General features: G+C 40.8%; 1 protein-coding gene across 2 annotated transcripts in view; it reads right to left on the bottom strand.

Moving 5' to 3' along the window:
* Nucleotides 1–18,993, bottom strand: part of EPHB1 (EPH receptor B1) — a 493,034-nt gene that overhangs the window by 56,097 nt on the left and 417,944 nt on the right. For both annotated transcript variants that reach the window (XM_089509381.1, XM_089509382.1), the window contains exons 7-9: nt 17,157–17,319; nt 13,373–13,481; nt 11,990–12,054 (exon numbers count right to left, since the gene is read on the bottom strand). In XM_089509381.1, the coding sequence (XP_089365507.1) occupies nt 11,990–12,054; nt 13,373–13,481; nt 17,157–17,319 (337 nt within the window). The remainder of the gene's footprint in view (nt 1–11,989; nt 12,055–13,372; nt 13,482–17,156; nt 17,320–18,993) is intronic.

Here is an 18,993-nt window from a genome sequence, read left to right as displayed (position 1 = left end):
GATCTTAGAAGAATAGTCTTGCATTTCTGGCTCATTCACTGATTGCTAGGTAACTCTGAAAAATTGTTTTCTCTTACTTCAAGGCTGGGAATCCTGTGGCCAATAGGTCACATATGGCCCCTATTACCATTTTTGCAAACCTTGCCCCCCCCTCCTCCCAGTTTCTCTCCTTCCAAACACTACAAGGCCTTCTACATTACACAATTATAGCATAATATCCTACATTATTTCTCATGGCAACATCCTATGGAGTCCTGGAATTTATACTTTGGTGGATCACTAGAGTTCTCTGTTTGAGAATTCTAAATATCCCTTCCCAAACTGAGGCGGGTTATAGACCGCCCATTTGGGGTGGGCTGCACCTGCCCCTTTCCCCGCTGTATCGGGGCCTCAGTGTGCAGAGCGGCAGCCGCTGAGGCCCCGATCCGCCGCTTATCAGGCTGCAGGGAAGCGGCAAAACGCCGCTTCCCCGCAGCCTGAAAAGGGGTGTCCTTGGGGCTTCAAGCCCCAAGGACACCCCGCAGTGGCGGGGAGGGGGAGAAAGGGGCCGCTTGGCCCCTTTCTCCCTTGCTTTGCTGGGCGCAGCTGTCTGAAGGCTGCGCCCAGCAAAGCAAAGCGGCGCCGCAAACCAGGAAGGAGCTCTGAAACAGAGCTCCTTCCTGGTTCGCACAAAGGGCGCCCTAGGCGCCCTGGCGCGCAGCGAGGACGTCACGTCCGTGCCGCCCCATATAGAGGCGGTGCGGCCGTGACGTCCTCATGACAGCGGCCGTCTGGAACGGCCGCCGTCATTTTTTATGCGCGGAGCGCGTATTAGGGTTAGGGAGGTGCGGAAGCACCACACCTCCCTAACCCTAGTACACGCTCCGCACGTACTTTCATGGCGGTCTATAACCCGCCTGAAAATCCTGGGTTCCAGAGGATGTTGCCATGAGAGTCACAGAAGAATCATACTACCATAACAGTATAGTAAGATAGGGCCCCAAGAAACTTCCAAGAGTAGTGCTTTTCCTACACCCTTTTTAACTCCCCCACAATATAAAAAAGCACATCTAAATTAATGTCCATACTGGGGAATTGGTTGTGAATGAGAGGCCTTTTGATCCAGTAGATGCTTATCTTCTGAACATCCAAATGTTCCCTTTTATCCCCCGTCTCAGCTGGAGGGGGCACCATAGGAACCTCTACAGTGTCTCGGGGGGGGGGGGCACTGTGTTTGGAGCAACATTGGTGCATTCCCCTCTGCAGTTGCAGCATCATTTTAACTTCATCAAAGACCTTGGAAGGTGGGATGCTTTCTTTCCTCTGATCCCTATGTCACATTCCCATTACCCCAGGAACACAACCTAAATTTACCAAAGGGAAAGTTGTTGTTGGGACAAAAACTTTGGCATACAATGGGCCCAAATTCTGTCCTTTTGCTGCCAGTAATGATACCTGCAATGAAGTCATGTGTGATTTGCCCAGTTCATAAATCTTTTTATAGTTTCATCACATATACTTTTACTGTTCCATAAATCCTTTTACAAGTGCAGCTGATGCTCTACCAGGATTACAAAGAATTTTACAAGACCATAACCAAGGCCAACTTACAGATTAGAAAAGCAAAACAAACATATAACACAGGCAGATCAAGTTGGAGGCACAATGACCTTCTAACTTGGAATATTACCCTCTCTACCAGTGTAGATGGCTTGGCTTCAAAAGGGACAACTATTGGCTAGCTTGAAGGTGTATGTGCTGTTGACAAGTGGTTCTGCAGTCAAGTTTGCATTGAAAGAATTGGCTGGAATTTGGAAGCAAACTATCAATAATGGTGGTTTGGTTTCTTTGGAATTTTGGAAAAATTCTTTGGAAAAATATGAAATTTTAAAGTCAGACTAAAATGCACACAATCAATCACTGGGCTGTCAATTGAGCTTTATATGCTGTTGGGAACAACACAGATACAGTAAGAAGGATGAGGTACAAAAGACTGCATATTAAATCCTATGCAGGTGTTACTGTGTTGATCCAGTATGTGAGAAGAAGAGCATATTAGACCTACCGCTCAATTTTGCATGGAAAATAAGGAGTGTATCCTAAAGGAAGCTCTTGTAAACCGAAATCCCCTCTTTCTGAGCAAGAGCACTGATTTCCCAGTGTCCTTCCCCATGTGGAGAACCTCCATATTTACAGAAGCTTCTCCTCATGGTATTTATTGATTTTCACACAATAAAAGTAATAATGAAGGAGGAAAGGCTAGCACATTTCTTTCCTTGTTTTGAGCAATCTTGTCAACCTTTGTTTGCCAAAGATTCTTGGATTATTACATTAATATAGCCTTCAGGGTCATTCTGTACTGTCCAGGTTTTTTTTAACCACCATTTCACTGCTAGAACTTTCCATTCAAACCAGCTCAACAATGTGAAGAAAAGTGATCATCCTGTTCACCTATTACTTACATAAAGTACTTACATGTCTCAGCTTCTATATCCTCCCTGGATTTCCTACCAGTCTTCCTTTAAGACAGAGTTGTGGGTCGTACAGCCCTCTAGATGTTGTTGGACTGTATACCCCAACATCCCTAGCCAATGGTGAGGAATGCTGGAAGCTGCAGTCCAACTGTTCCTAGAACATCAAATGTTTCTGACACCTTTCATTAGAAATCACTAGGTCCTTGGTAACTTTTTTACCTTTTCAGACTTTGCCTTCACTGTACTCAAAACTTTTGGATAGAGACACTCCAGTTCAGGAACTATTTCAACCTCTGGTGAAATGAAGCCTGATTTAAAGATGATTATAGGCACACTGTGTGTGTGTGTGTGTGTGTGTGTGTGTGTGTGTGTGTGTGTAGATAAGATAGATAGATAGATAGATAGATAGATAAATAGATAGATAGATAGATAGATAGATAGATAGATATCCATATAGATATTATTGACAGATATTACCCCAATGTGCATAATCCCCTGTGTGTGTGCCTACTACTATCAGTGAGGCACTGAATGTATTTGGTAAGGTAAAATACTGTACATAAACAAATCCAGTGATATTAAATTAGGAGTGGGCAAAATGAACCCTATTAAGCCATTGTAGTCATTTTCCTATTCCCATGAGCCAACAACTAATGATGGTTAGAAAACTATACCACCAAAAATCAACAGCAACACCACTTATATGAGAGGCTTCTTCTTTCATTCCCTTCAGTTCTGGAAGGAAAGGAGACATTTTGCCCTGGATAATAGCTGGACTCTATGGTTTAAGATAGTGGTCTGTAGCCTTCCTGCCCTAGAGGGACTTGCTGGACCTGCTACTGAACTGTACTGCTGGTAGCAAAATCAGCCACCACTGTCAAACGTTGTCAGTACCTCTGCAGCCAGAGTAAATTCTGGGAGGTTCAATGAGCTGCTCTCAACATGATCCTTGGGATGTCTACTATGATTTGAATATCAATACTCCCATGCTGCACACAAATATTTCCAGGGCATTCCATAATTTTAAAACTTGCTTTTTGTTTTTAAAAAATGAGCTAACAAAATGAAAGGGAAATTTGGAGGGCAGAGTCCTCATGCAATCTATACAGCATAACATGTCTGCAGAATTTTACTTTGTCTCAAGGAAAGGGAGGGTTTGTCTATCTGCTCCTATTAATAATTTCTAATATTCTGAGCAAAAGCCAGAAGGTATATACCTATTCCTACCTGGCTCATTTTGCTTCATTATATACCAGCTGTCTTAAATTTGCTCTGATTGAGCTGCCTTTACAATTTCACTGGGATATGTGTTTTGCTTTTGCTTTACAGGAAATAATTCCTTAAAAATGGTACCAGACAGTGAGGAAAAGTGCTGCTTTCAGAAAACAGTTAGCAGTGGGAACACATCAGAATATGGAGACATATGGCGAAGTAGAGCAATGGCTTAGGGAAGGAGGCTTTAGCTAATGGGCATGAAAAGTGCAGAAATGCCACAAAAGAACAGAGTGACAGCAGGGAGGAGACGTACTATACATACAAACAGGACGAGTGGCAAACCTGTTTGCAAAAAGATTTGGTGACAACAGAGGTGGCAAGATCATCCTAAAGAGTCTCTGGGAAAGAGTTCAGATAGTAAAAAAAAAAAAAAATCTATCCAAATGTCATGACACTGAAAACTAACTTCCTGAACAAAAGGACAGTGAATGGCAACCACAGGGATTTGTGTACTTTGATCTCTTCACCTGTATTGCAGAAACAGTACCACAACAGTGAACAGGCCTTGTATGTTAGGCCAGAATCTTTAATGAACTGTATATCAGTACCACTGTTCACAGGCCTATAGCTGGAAGTGTTGATCTGGGTGGCCTAATACTGGAAGCCAGAAAAATTAAACTCAGAGGCCAAGCAGATGGGACAGAATAGCATTGGGGCTAGGATGGGTCAGTCCTTGGGTCACTGCAGTGATGGGTGGGTGTTTACACAGTCGTCACTGCTCTAACCTAGGACCCACTACTGGCATACTCTCCTTACTTTGTGGCACTATTGCTCATACTCAGAAGCCCCTCATCACCATGTCTGATCTAGAAACGGAGCTCCTGGCTGCGCCTGCGCCTGATGGGGGGCTTCTGAGTATTAACAATGGTGCCGCAAGGTAAGTAGTGGGGGGCACCTGTGTAAACCGCTGGGGGTTGTCACGGAGTTTCCAGGATTAGGCTGGATCTACTGGATCCAAGTTTGCTCTACGAGGATTGGGCCTGATCCTGGCCCCAGCGTTTTGGCCTGTGTCATCTAAACTAGATGACACAAGGCTGTGGAAACACAGGCCTTTTGGCCCTTATGGAAAACCCTTACATATAGGCCAGGTGTGATACTAGTAAATACACCAATCAGCCACATCCTCCATTAGGATATAAATATGTGCACAGGCAGATATTTAAACACACCTCAGTGAAATCAAGGACCAGTGTTTCTGCTCTAAGAGGGTTTTTCCATGGATATGGACCAGTCTGTCCATCTAGATAAATTTGGTCCACACCTCATAGAATTCCAGGGCCACTCATATGACATTAGTCTCTGCTGCTCACATTTAAAAATACATGCAGACTTAAGCCAGAGAGGCATCTTTGGAATGAGTCTATTCCAAACACATTTCTAGGAGCTCTAAGAAGTATTAATCTCTCAAGGATGCAATTTGATACATTTTGTATAGCAGCCTCCTCCACTTTAAGGAGTGTGTGTAGGAGTGTGTGTGTGTGTGTGTGTGTGTGTGTGTAGGTTCCTCAGGTAATCTTTGGCCATGAAACCTAGAATAGACACTGTAAGATCCTCCAGATGTTGCCAGATTCCAATACATGAGGTACTTTCATACTACATAATTATAGCACTATGATTTCACATTAGCTGTCATGGTTCCATCCCATGGAATCTTTGTATTTGCAGTTTAGGAAGCAATGTTTCAAATTCTCAGTCAGAGAACTCTAGTGCCTCCCTAAAGTAGAAATACCAGCATTCTATAAGGTTTTGGCATGCCATGCAATATGTAATTTTAGCTTTATAATTGTGCAGTATGCAAGGGCCTTAGATATCCTTGCCCGTGAGCTGCACTGGCTGGAGCCAATTCAATCAAAGAGCACAATGTTTTCTAGAAAGGCACAGATTTGTTAGCATTTTAACAAAATTTGTTAAAAATTAGTTTAATATGGTTTTACAATCTTGTATAGTTTGTATACATGATATTTAGAATAATATAGTATTTAGTATAGAGAAGGGAGTTCAGGATGGATGGGAGTTTCTCCAAAGGGAGATACTGAAGGCAGAATTTCAAACAGTTAAAATTTGGAGCTGTTCCAATGGGAGGTGTCTTAAGTAACCGGGATGGATGATTAAGTAACTTTCAACTGAGCTAAGTTTTAAATGGGTGATGTATAAGAAATGGGGAAAAAATGGGAAATTGCTAAGGAGGAATTCAAGCAAATAGCTAGCACATGTAGTCAGAAAAGGAAAAGCACAGAATGAGCTCGGGCTTGCTAGAGATGTTAAGGACAACAAAAAGGGGCTTTGCGGGGGTATGTCTATTGCAAAAGGAAGAAGAAGGATATGGTAGGGCCCTTGGAGAAGATGGTGAAATGCTAACGGGACAGAGAAAAGGCAGAATTACTCGATATCTTCTTTGCCTAAATCCTCTCAGCCTGAGGAAAATAGAGCAGAGGACACAACAGGAGAAATGCAGCACAGAAGAAGTAAAGAGGAAGTACAGGACTGCCTGATTAATCTAAACGGATTAGATCTCCAGGACCAGATGACCTATATTCAGGAGTATTAAAAGAACTGGCAAATGTTAATATCGGAGCCATTGGCAATAATCTTTGAGAACTCTTGGAGAATGGGAGAAGTCCCAGCAGACTGGAGGAGGGCAAACGTCCCCATCTTCAAAAAAAAAAGGGGGGGGGGAATCTCAACAATTATCATCCAATTAGTCTGACATCAAGACTAGGAAAGATTCTAGAGTAGATCATTAAACAGAGACTCTGTGAACATTTAGAAAGCAGTTCCATAATCACAAAAAGTCAACATGAGTTTCTGAGAAACAAGTCTTGCCAGACTAATCTGATCTCTTTTTTGATAAAATTACCAGCTTGGTAGACAAAGAAAATGCTGTAAATATAGCATATCTTGATTTCAGTAAGGCCTTTGACAAGATTCACCATGACCTTCTTGCAAACAAGCTGGTAAAATGTGGGCTAGACAAAGTAACTGTTACATGGATTTGTAATTGGTTGACTGGCCGAACCCAAAGGGTGCTCAACAATGGCTCCTTTTCATCATGGAGAGAGGTGACTAGTGGGATGCCACAGGGGTTGTGTCTGGGGCCCAGTGCTATTTAACATCTTTATCAATGACTTGGATAAAGGAATAGAGGGCACACTTATCAAATTTGCAGATGACACCAAATTAAGAGGAATAGCTAATACCCCAGAGGACAGGCTCAAAATTCAAAATGACCTGAATAGATTAGAAAGCTGGGCTAAAAGTAACAAAATGAACTTCAACAGGGAGAAATATAAGAAACTCCACTTAGGTAGAAAATATGAAATGCATAGATAAGGATGGGAGGCACCAGGTTTAAGAAGATTACATGTGAAAGGGATCTAGGAGTCCTAGGAATTGATTCTGACGCAATTCCAACAGCTGGAAACACCAGATCAGAATCAGTTCTGACAAATGGCATAGAGCTGTCACCACCCCTCCCCAGAGTCACCCCCCAGTGCTGACTTTTTTTTGTTTTTGTTTGTTTGTTTAAAAAATAAACATCAGAAAATCACTATATTGCATGATGGTGCATGCCTTTGACCATTTTCTTATATGAAGTCCCCCCCCCTCCCAAAAAAACATGACACGGAAATTTGTATTTGGGTTAAGGCCTTAGCATGGAGGGAGGTGTACCATTCCCTGCCAAGGTGACTTCTGGATAGAAATTTCTCTGTTCCTTCCTCCCCACACTGTTACACATTCACAACCACAGAGAAAATTAACAGTGGAGAAGAAAACAGAAACCTAAGATACCAATCTTGTATCTGGCTGTGCCTCTGAGATTAGTAGATGCTCAAGAGGCTGTGTTGGGGAATGCAGACAAGAAGAGGGGTCATTTCCCTCACCTTCTTGTTGCAAAGACAATCAATCCACAAGCCAGTTGTTACTTTTAGCAAAAGAAAACAGACAACATAATATAACCAGCAAGGGAGGCAATGTGGTATAGTAGTTTAAGTGTTGGACAACAACTCTAAAGACCAGGATTTGAATCCCTGCTCAGCCATTGAAACTTCCTGGGTGACTTCGAGCCTGAGAGAACAGCAAAGGCAAACCCCTTCTGAACTAATCTTGCCAAGAAAACCCTGTAATGGGGTCACTTTAGGGTTGTCATAAGCCATAAATGACTGGAAGGCACACAACAATAACAAAACAATCACAGATTGCCCACATCATATGTAGTTTAATGTGAAGGCAGATTATAGTGGGAGATGCCAGTTGTCCAGTTTACAGAATTCCACTTAATGATTTGTCTGATGAGGTTACACCAAGGAACACTTTATTAAAATGCTTCATTTTACTGAAGAATTAATGTGACACACTCTGTACTTATGTCCCCCAGAAGTATCATGGATATACTAGAAAGTTTCAGGTGAGCAATTCCTTGATTGTTCTCAATAACTAGAATGTTTCTTAGACTGATTTTAGATCTTCAAACACTGCTGAACACAACTCACTCACTGGCATTTGCTGGTTTTAAACAAATTTAAGCTTTATATTTCACCAAGGCATGTTCATATTTCTTTTCCTGCAGTTCTGAGGATTCTTGTTCTACAGATGAAACCCTTCACATTATCAAAATCCTAAAATGAAGTTGTAAATTCCCTAACACTTTTATTCGTTAGAATATGGAAGTATTACTGTAAGAAATATTAGATATATGGCATATGTTGTCTCACACAAATAGAAGTCCAATAAAAATCAGTCATGGTCTATATAAGATCATTGTGCTCAACGTTCTCAGAAAGTTTGTTACTTAGAAAATTCATATACAAGTGTAACTTTACACACTTGATATAATGTATTTTTGGAATGTTTAACAATTGTCTAGTAGAGTGTAGTCTGGTACAAATATGAACATAGTTTTGCACTGCTGCAAACAATTCATGCAGTCTGAGGATGGAGACTTAGGCGTGTTACAGATGTGCCGAAGGGGCGTGCTAGGGTTAGGAAGGGGCGTGTTAGGGTTGAGAAGGGGCGTCACTTCCTGATGCCCCTCAACCCCAGTACGGCCCGAGTCCGTACAAAATGGCGATGCCCATCCACACAGGGTCCGCCATTTTGACATCACGCGGCGGAAGTGCACGTGCGTGACTAGCGCCTTGCGACACCACTTCCAGGGCCCAGAAAGAAGACATTTTGGCGCTTCTTTCTGGCTGTGCCCAGGAACCGCGTGGTTTGGCCGCTGCGGTTCCCGGACGCAGCAACCACCGGCGGCGGCAGACCGCCCGTTTTGGGAGGTCTGTAACTCGCCTTAGATTATTTCTTTAAACTCTAATCATGCTGAAAAAGACACTCTGGCCTGTTACAGACTGCCAAAATAAAGCTGCTTCGGGTTTCTTTGGAAGTATGCTAAGAGTCCGGAGGCCGTGCCAAAGCCACACTCCATTCCTAAGCACTGGAGTGCAGCTCTGGTGCAGCTTCTGGATTCTTAGGCTGCACGCATCATTTAAACAGCATACCTCTAAAGAGACCCGAAGCAGCTTTATTTTGGCAGTCTGTAACAGGCCTCTGTTACTATTTTCTGGTTTATGATAGTATACTGTAGGCACTTTCTAGACAAAACACAATCACCCATTCTATCTTTGCTTACTGAAATAAATTTTACATTTCTTTAAAATCACTAGATTTAAATGCTCCAATGATAGCAACAAGTTAAGTCGGCTCTTCTGTTTTCAGCTGAACTGACAAAATTTTGTACTTAAGTCAATGTCAGGGATACACAACAGAACATTTAAAAATAAGGAAGTAGAGAAGAAACTATAGATAGCGTGAAAGCTCAGTATTGCCCATTTGCAGTATGTTTTCAGTTAATCTTTAATTCCACAACTGCATATTCATTTAAATCATAATGAAGATGTTTTCTTTCAGACCTTTTTGAAAGAAAGAAAAAGTCTGGGAAGTTTGTAAACTCAAAGGCTTTCATGGCTGGCATCCATAGTTTTTTGGTGGGTTTTTCGGGCTGTGTGGCCAGGTTCTAGAAGAGTTTCTTCCTGACGTTTCACCAGCATCTGTGGCTGGCATCTGTGCCAGCCACAGATGCTGGTGAAATGTCAGCATGAAACTCTTCCAGAACCTGGCCACATAGCCCGAAAACCCCACCCCCCAAAAAAAATAATAATAATCTGGGAAGTTTGTCTCCTAAACTGCAAATTGGATTTCAGCTGCTCCTAATTTGGAGTTCTTCTACATTTTATTTGATTTACTTAGGTATTGCCACTGGAATCTGGAAAGCCCTAAAGAGTTATGTGCATTCTGTTGGAGAGTTCCCATGAAACACCTGGGAACAGTTCAATATAATTGTTTACAGCTGTTCCACATGCACAGTGAGTGTGTAAAGCATGTATAAGTGTGAGTAGAGGAGGGTAGATGGGCAGTTATTATTCATTGCTCAAGCTTGTTGCTTTGCTACTTTACTACTCTATTAACTTTTTTTCTAATGCAGGTTATAAAGACTCATTTGCTGCCTTTCATAAGCTTAGGCCTGTTACAGACAGCCAAAATAAAGCTGCTTCGAGTCACAGTGGAGGTATGGTGTTTCAATGATGCATGCGTCTTAAGAGTCTAGAAGTCGCACCAAAGCCACACTCCAGCCCTAAGGACTGGAGTGCAGCTTTGGTGTGGCTTTTGGACTCTTAGGACCCATGCATCATTGAAACACCATAACTCCACTGTGACTCGAAGCAGCTTTATTTTGGCTGTCTGTAACAGGCCTCTGTTTAGATTCCAGGAAGGCTCCCAATATGATATGTTTACTGAATAGGTGATGGAAAGTAATTTGCCTGTATTTCACTGTGACTAATGAATTTATATGTTTTAAAAGGAGGAATTGTTTTTTGAAAGCACTTTTACAGACTGAAGAAAATATTTTTTTAAAAAAAAGTCAATGGATTCTTTCCAAGGCCTTGCCTTACTTGCCAATCAACTACAGCAAGCATGAAGGCAGTTGCTCTTTTACAGTAATCTGTGACAAACTCTCATTTCTGATGAGCTGAGGGCTATATGAAGACCACCTTCTCAGGGGCATCTGCCAAAAGCCTGATGACAAGCCCATACTGCAAGAAATAACTAGATGAGGAGCAGACAACCAACAAGTACTATATACCCTGGCTTCTCTTCCCCCCCCCCCCTAAAATACATATTGGTAATTCTCTCCCAACAGATGCCCCCCCAAACAAAAACAAAAAAAACCCTCGGTTTAAACATCTGGCCAACGAAAGCTAGAGGCACAATTATCAGAGGCTGAGGATTTCCGTCAGTACTTTTTTAAATCCTTACATTCTCCCTGCTGCTTTATTCTCTGTTCTTGATTTGCTTTGTTGAGCACCTCTGGAGGAAACCCAGACTCCCACACACACTTAAACTGCTCCTAGAACTATGCTTACTCTTGCTTCTCTGCCACCTAGCCATAAGCATATAAGTTCAATTTTCCAGGTCATAATTTATAAGGGGCTTTTAAAGTCAAAGAAAGGCCTGTTACAGACTGCCAAAATAAAGCTGTTTCAGGTCTCTTTGGAGGTATGCTATTTAAATGATGCATGGGTCCTAAGAGTCCGGAGGTTGCGCCAAAGCTACACTCCATTCCTAAGCCCTGGAGTGCAGCTTTGGTGCAGCTTCTGGATTCTTAGGATGCATGCATCATTTAAACAGCATACCTCCAAAGAGACCCGAAGCAGCTTCCGCACCCCCCTAACCCTAGTACGTATTCTGTACGTACAATATGGCGGCGGCCGTTCCACACGGCCGCCGCCATATTTACGTATCGGACACTGTGCGTCCACACGTGTTGCGGCGTCTATGACGTCGCGAGTCTGCCCCTGGCGCCTCGTGACATCATAGAGGCGCTGCTTAAAGAAGCTCCATTTTGGAGCTTCTTTTTCGGTCCGTGCGGGAGCCGCGCGGTGTGGCTGCTGCGGCTCCCGCATGGAGCAAGCGGCGGCGGCAGCAGACCCAAAAACAGGCCTAACTCTTTTCAACATCCTTCAAATAAACCCCAGATACTTCCCACAAACATTTCTCTTGTGCATTTCTCATACCTGTTCCCCAATAGGTCTTCTACTTATGGCTCTTAATTCAGTCTCCTTGTTTTCAAGCCAATTTCAAAAGTATCCTTATAAACAATATTATATTTTCAACCAGGGGAGGGAAACACTTTATGTGGAGCTTTCACCATTTTCACAATTTTCCTGGCCCATTCTCAACTTTCCAGAGGTTTCTCCCACACTCACCTCTACCAGTGCTGTAATGCTGTAGCTTATCACTGTATACTGCCTCTTTGCTGTATGCTCGCTTCCTAGGAAAATGAAAAGTATATGCCAGTTCAATCAATGCTTGAGTAATACAATTTTGCATAGGTGTTTTTGCTGGAGGAGGGGACATAAACCTTGACAACCTAGCTATATATGGTATTGGCTGGCAGAGCTTTTCTAGTATCCTGGTAACTAAAAGTATAATCCAATATGTGCTTTCTGTGACAGAAAACTGGGTTCCATTGTATTCAATGGGGATTACTTCCTGTGTGGGAATTACAGCTAATGTCCTTCAACAGAAGACAGACTAAAAATAAACTCCACATGGGATAGCCCACTCTAGAAACAGACTTTGCAGAAATTACCAGGATATTTTCCTTTCAAAGCTACAAAGGTTTTTTTTTCTTTTTAATTATTTAAAACATCTCACTTAAAAAGACACATTTGCCATGATGAGCAACTGAGAAAACTTATGGCACAGATTTCTGCAGCTGTTTCAGAATGAAGCGCAGGAGAGGAATAAAACTTTCAAACTACTCTGGATTCATTGTACTCTAATTGTATAGTGTGAAAGGGTCTTTATTTTATTTTTTAAAATGCTGTTACATTCACATGACATCCGAAGTGATGCAGAAGACACTTGTAGCACCTTTGAGGCAAATTGAGAGAAAGAAGTTGGTAAATGCATCTATTGAGGTTATTCTTAAGTCTATGAAAGCTTATGCTTCCATCTTTTTTCTCTATGGCTGCATCTACAGTACAGAATTCATTTTGACATTGTTTTAACTACCATGGTTCATTGCTTTAACTGCCATGCTATGGAATTCTGGGATTTATAGTTTTGTGAGATATTAAGCCTTCTCTGTCAGAAAGCTCTAGTGCCACAACCAAGTACAAATCCTAGGATTCCATAGGATGCAGTCATGACAGTTAAAGCTGTGTCAAACTGAACTAATTCTGCAGTGTAGCAGCAGCCTCAGTTAGTCTCAAAGGTGCTATAAGATCCCTTTGTATATTGATCCAGACTAACACATCTTTCTTTGAATTCTCCCAAAGTGATGTTACTAATAATGTATTACTTTCAAGCTTTGGATTTTCCATGAAAGGAGAATACTGATAAGACTCTACTCCCATACTTGAGAGTGTCTTGTCCTTCATAAATAAGGCATGTCTTAAAAAAAAATTAAACCAAATTTCCATCAGTACCCACAAATACTTTTTTCCCTGTGTATCCATTGCAGTTCATCATTCAGTTCAAGTCAGCCAGAGCTGCCCTGCAGCAAATAAATGTATTTGCACAGTCTTCTCCAGGAAAATTTAGCCTTTGGAATTAAAAGGAAAAACTACATTTTATAATGGTACCTGCTGCAAACAATGGAAATAGCCACCAAGGAGACAATAAAGACGACCCCTGCTGCTGCAGACCCAGCAATCAATGGCAGTTGTTCTCTCAGTTCTGACTTGTAGTCATCTGGAAAATAAAAGAGTTTTGTAATTTTCTGGTCTGCTCATACAAGCCTTCATAGTTATTACTAACCTGCATTTTTATTTTATTTCCCACATTTGTATCCCATTTCCCTGGATGGTAAACAGGCTTAAAAGATGGTGATTTGTTAAAGGCTGCAAGCTCCATGGGTGAGCAGGAATTTTAGACTATCACTATAATTTTAAACCCTGTCTAAGCCTCCATCCACTACCATACTTTCCATATGAATCAGATTCTGCCTTGCTTATATTTGAAGGAGTTTCAGATCCTACAAGGAACTTTGCAGTTCAGAAGCTTGCATGGTGGGGAAAGGATGGTTTACACTGTAACACCAAATCACATTTGCCACTATGTTCCCCTTGTACTCTCAGAATAATTGTTTATTTATCTGGTTTTGGCATATCTGTTTTTTTTAATCATTTTTGTTTTCCCTTCAACTAGAATTGTCAAAGCTATGCTTTTCACTTGCCCTACAAACCAACTCTGGATGAAACCCTAGGAAACAATATCCTTTGTAAAAAAAAAATCTTTCACTTACTTCATAAAGTGCTCAGACAAATTACATTATCTCTTTGTATTTGTATAGTCCCTAACACAATGGTCCTATAGACAAAACCAGTTAACAATTTAATTAAATTAACATTATTGCTTATCATTTGATCATTCTGCCATTAATGCCTAACAGCTAAAATAAATTGGTACAAACAGAAATATTTCACACCTCTTTTTAATTTTCTTATTCTCCTTTGCAGCTAATTAAAGACAAGCTGCATTATCTCCTTTCTGATGCCTAAATCCTAGGCAAATTTTCATCTAACAATCAATTGTTATTTAATAATACAGAATATCTGTTCTTGTTGAAATTTCTATTAGCTGCTTATACTTCAGACAGAGTATCATTCTTGACTGTCTAATTGCAAGTTATTATAGAAACTCATTTCAAAAGATTTTCCTCCATTCAGTCATACAGTGTATGTATGCATGTGCTCCCCATCTTATTCAATTAGAACTCTTGGACACTTGATGGGGAAGTCTTTGTAGCACAACTGACTTTGTTATACATTGAAACTGGCTCCTAGTTAGAGGTCTCCATGGAGGAAACCACTAGACTGAGAAGAAAGAAAACAGTAGAATAACATTTACATTGTAAAATTAATACAGATTGGCTAGATTGAAATTGGTTTTATTCATTTGTTAAAAACCTTGACTAGAATCCTTTTGGGGTTTTATGTCTTCGTAAGTGGACTCCCATCTGCAGGGATTAGAATTGGGCAGTTCTGTAACATCCATATTCAGTAAGGGGCTGCAGTTATATTACTATTTAGGGGAACCTGCAAAGTGACCAATGCACATCAGTCCTCATACGCATCAGTCCTTTTGTGTGTTGGGACTCTGGCTAGGGAATGCCAGCTTGCTTCTGTACAGCCTGATGCACACCAGGATACTCTTGGCAGTATTCATCACATATCTTTGCAATTCACTAATATGATTTCTGGTACATAGTACACTACATAGTACCTTTCTCTAGGGGTGCATCTACATTGTAGAAATAATGCAATTTGACATCACTTTGACATGGCTCTGAGCCTCATCACATTACAAAAGTAAGATGAGAGGCAGTGAGGTAGAAGTGGCTTTCTGCTTCTATTTCCACATGCCCTTGAAGCAGAACTGTTTTGTTTCTGACTGAGATCATGTACAGACAGGCCAAAATAAAGCTACTTTGGGTCACTTTGGAGGTATGCAGTTTAAATGGTGCATGTGTCCTAAGAGGTTGGATGCTATGCCAAAGCCATGCTCCAGTCCTAAAGACTGGAGCGCAGCTTTGGCATGGCTTCTGGCCTCTTAAGATGTGTGTGTCATTTAAATAGCATACCTCCAAAGTGACCCGAAGCAGCTTTATTTTGGCCTGTCTGTATGGGCCAAGACTCTCATATATGTGCCTTTTGTCCTGCTGGAAAAATCCATTTGACAAAAGCCATGCTTTTACAACTGTCTCCCTCTGGAGGGAGAATGGAAGCACTACGATGTCATGATGGGGATAAACAGAAAGCCACTTCTATCTCACTGTCTCTTGTCTTTCTTTTGTACTGTGATAAGGCTCTCCATCCTACAGAATCCTGGGATTTGTAGTTTTGTGAAGCACCAGCAAACTTTGGTAGAGAAAGAGAAAAACTTTGTTAAACTACAAATCCCAGAATTCCACAGGATGGTGCTACAGCACTTAATGTGATGCAAAACTTCATTATTTCTATTGTAGCTACACCCTGGGGGATTCTGCTTATGGAAGAGACAGAAGGGAGGTAGAAGTTGATGAGATGCCTTTTTTCATTCTGGCACCCCATCTCTATAATATACTTCCTCAGAAGCACCACTTTGTATCTACTTTTAGGTATTTTTGGCACCCAGCAATTAGCTTTCTGATTTCCTAGGCTTGGGGGAAAAAGAGAGTCTGTTTATATTCCATGGTATATATGTTTGCCTTAAATTAAAATTTGAAATTTTATTTTTTAAAAAACAAAAAAAAAACTGGGGCCTCTCCTTTAGCCTACCACTGAGCCTCACCCCACTCACACCATCTCTTCAGCATCTTATGCCACAGCCCATTTCTGCCAAAATGCAGATGTCCTCTTTAGGGTGTCACCTGGTATGGTCCATACCTCCGCACCCCCTAATTCAAGAATTGAAGAACTCATCCCCAGTCACCAACAGTACATAAGAATGAAAACACAGGTGTAAGTGAGAATGTCTTGTTTCATATTTCTCTTCTCAGATGTCTCAATCCTTTTTTATTCTATTGCTAAGGATCAAAGCATTAGTCATCTGAATAAATTCTGGCCTTTGCTGTTATTAAGTTTGAGATTAAGTTTTCTTTTATGCACTTTTGTTTGTTGCTGATTGCTAATGGACTGTGCTATTGTGTGAAAATATATTGATGATCTTCATAAAATCTTAGTTTAGTGTGTGTGGGTTTTTTCTTTGTTCTATCTTAAATACAAAAGAATTTGGGACTGTTTCCCAGAAAATAATTCTAGAATCCAAAGAGAACCTGATTATGCTGGTGAAACTGTTTTTTATTTTATTTTATTTATTTTTGCTTTTCACCTGGGACAGGACATGGGAGCATGCTGCTGAAATTGTGCCATCAAAAGGCATTAGTAAAGGGGATGGAGCCCCAGACGATTTCTAAAGAATACTTTGTTTTTATGGATGCTGGATGCTAACCACTAGGAATGGCATGCTTTACTAAATTAACATATAAATCCTCTTGTGCATATAGCACTGACTGCTACTGGAGGTGGAAGACTCAGTATATTCCTCTGACACAGAAGGGCTATACTTACATCTCACAGAAACCATTTGCACGCAGAAAGCTTTTTGTTAAAAAAAACAACTTTTAAATGGTCAAGATAAAAACAAAGATAAGAGATTTCATCCAGATTAGTCCTCCAGCTGGCAATTAATCAAACATCTCTGTAAATCACCTGGCTCTTGCTTTGCTGCCCCACAGGGAGGCAAGGGTTTGCAGAGACAAGTTGATTTAATCCAATTACGTCTTGGAGGTTTGACAAAGAAAGCAGCTCCTTTCTCTTCCTCTCACCAGCTCTTCCCCTCCTTCCACACAATTTCTTTCCCCCTTTGTTGCCTCGACACACTCACCATCAGTCAGAGTTTGGAAGCACATTTTCCCACTGTATTTCCCATAGCCAGCAACAGTTCGGGCTCGCACCTGTACCACGTATACCATTCCTGGTCTCAGCCCATCAATTCGTGCTGTGTTGGTCTGGCTCTTAGCCATGGAAGAATTGTATTCACTGTGGTCCTTCAGGAAATAGCAAATAAAGGGGAGAAAGATTTAATAAAAGAGAAGAATCAATGTACAGTCATCCTTCCATATTTGCGGCTTTGATATTTGCGGATTTGATTATTCATGGATTTCATTAATATGTTCTCTCTAGGACTGTCTAGATCCTCCAGTGCAACTCTGTGGTCAACTTTAACTAAAAGTTGCACTGAAAGACCATTTGTAGCTACTCCAGTGCCTTTCTATGGTCAGTGTATGTTGGATACTGACCACAGAGTTGCACTGGAGGACCTAGAGATTCCTAGAGAGGTTTCCTCTCAGGTGAAAACAGTGTTTTTGAGATTTGCAGTTTTTCCATATTCACGGGGGTCTTGTTCCCCTAACCCTAGCGAATATGGAGGGACAACTGTATTTCCAAGATCTACTTTTGTGCTGGTAAGTCATCAACACTGCAGTGACAATGAAGAGCAACATGAAACTTTGTACAGGTTTGAGTCTCCTGTTTCTGGAATTTCAAAATCCAAAATACTCCAAAATCCAAACTGTTTTTCATGGATGGCTGAGACTGTGACACTTTTACTTTCTGATGGTTCGATGTACACAAATTTGTTTCATGCACAAAATTATTAAAAATATTATACATAAAATGACCTGTAGTCTACGTGTAGAAGATGTATATGAAACATAAATAAATTTTGTGTCCCATCTCCAAAGTATCTCATTATGTATATGCAAATATTCCAAAATTAAAAAAAAAATGAAATTCAAAATATGTATGGTTCCAAGCATTTCAAATATGAGAGACCCAACCTGAACTTGCATTCTTCTTTGGCAGGAACAAGGAACATGCAAAGCATGACAGATTACAAATGTCTAATCCAACCTAGCAGAACAGATGCAGTGGAATGATGATGGAGATGATTATAAAATCTAAGCAGGCTGAAAAGATTCTGCCTTCCTGGCAACAGCTGATAGAGTAAAGGTTTGAAATATAACCTCAGAGTACCCAAAATACTCCCATTTTGACTCCAATTAACCTTTCTCAATAACAGTAATGTTACCATGTATTTGTAATCAAAGGGACAAATAGTCCTGTTGTTATTGTTGGCCCTACTTTAAAAAAATACTGAAGGCACATTTCCTCACTCATGAAAAGGAAGTTCCATCTTCTAAAGTATTTAAAATGGAGGGCATCACATTAAAATGACTAATCACTGGTATGTGCTTCTCTGCTGGTGTTCCCAAGCATATGGGCTGGGGATGAGGGGAAGGAAATAAAAATACTTTGGGAGAGGGGGGGAAACCCTAAAAAAAGTAGTCATCAAAAGTGAAGGCCTACAACACTGTATATTAAAGATCATTGCTACTAGCACAGAAAGTAGCCAATACGTACCTGTACAAATTGCAGTGAATATATTCTGCCATGTAAGACAGAAAATAGATCACAATGAATATTAGGAAAATACACTAGCCTTTTGCTGGAAGCATAATGGTGTGTCTACAGTGTAAAATAAATTAGCATTGAATATTCTGTACATTTGGTATATAAAATCCAGACTTTGTTCTGTGTTATAGGCAGAGACTATGATAAGCTTCAAATACCTTCTGAAAACTCGTTACAGAGAATTTCCCTAGCATGTAATTACTTTGACATTGCTCTTTTTTATTGCTTTAATGTAAAATATTTATGTT

This window comes from Sceloporus occidentalis, unplaced genomic scaffold (genome assembly GCF_023333645.1).
Source record: "Sceloporus occidentalis isolate IW3139 unplaced genomic scaffold, rSceOcc1.0.p SCAF_2, whole genome shotgun sequence".
NCBI lineage: Eukaryota > Metazoa > Chordata > Lepidosauria > Squamata > Phrynosomatidae > Sceloporus > Sceloporus occidentalis.
The sequence above is the reverse complement of the archived record's forward strand: the minus strand, read 5'-3'. Positions and strand labels throughout refer to the sequence as shown.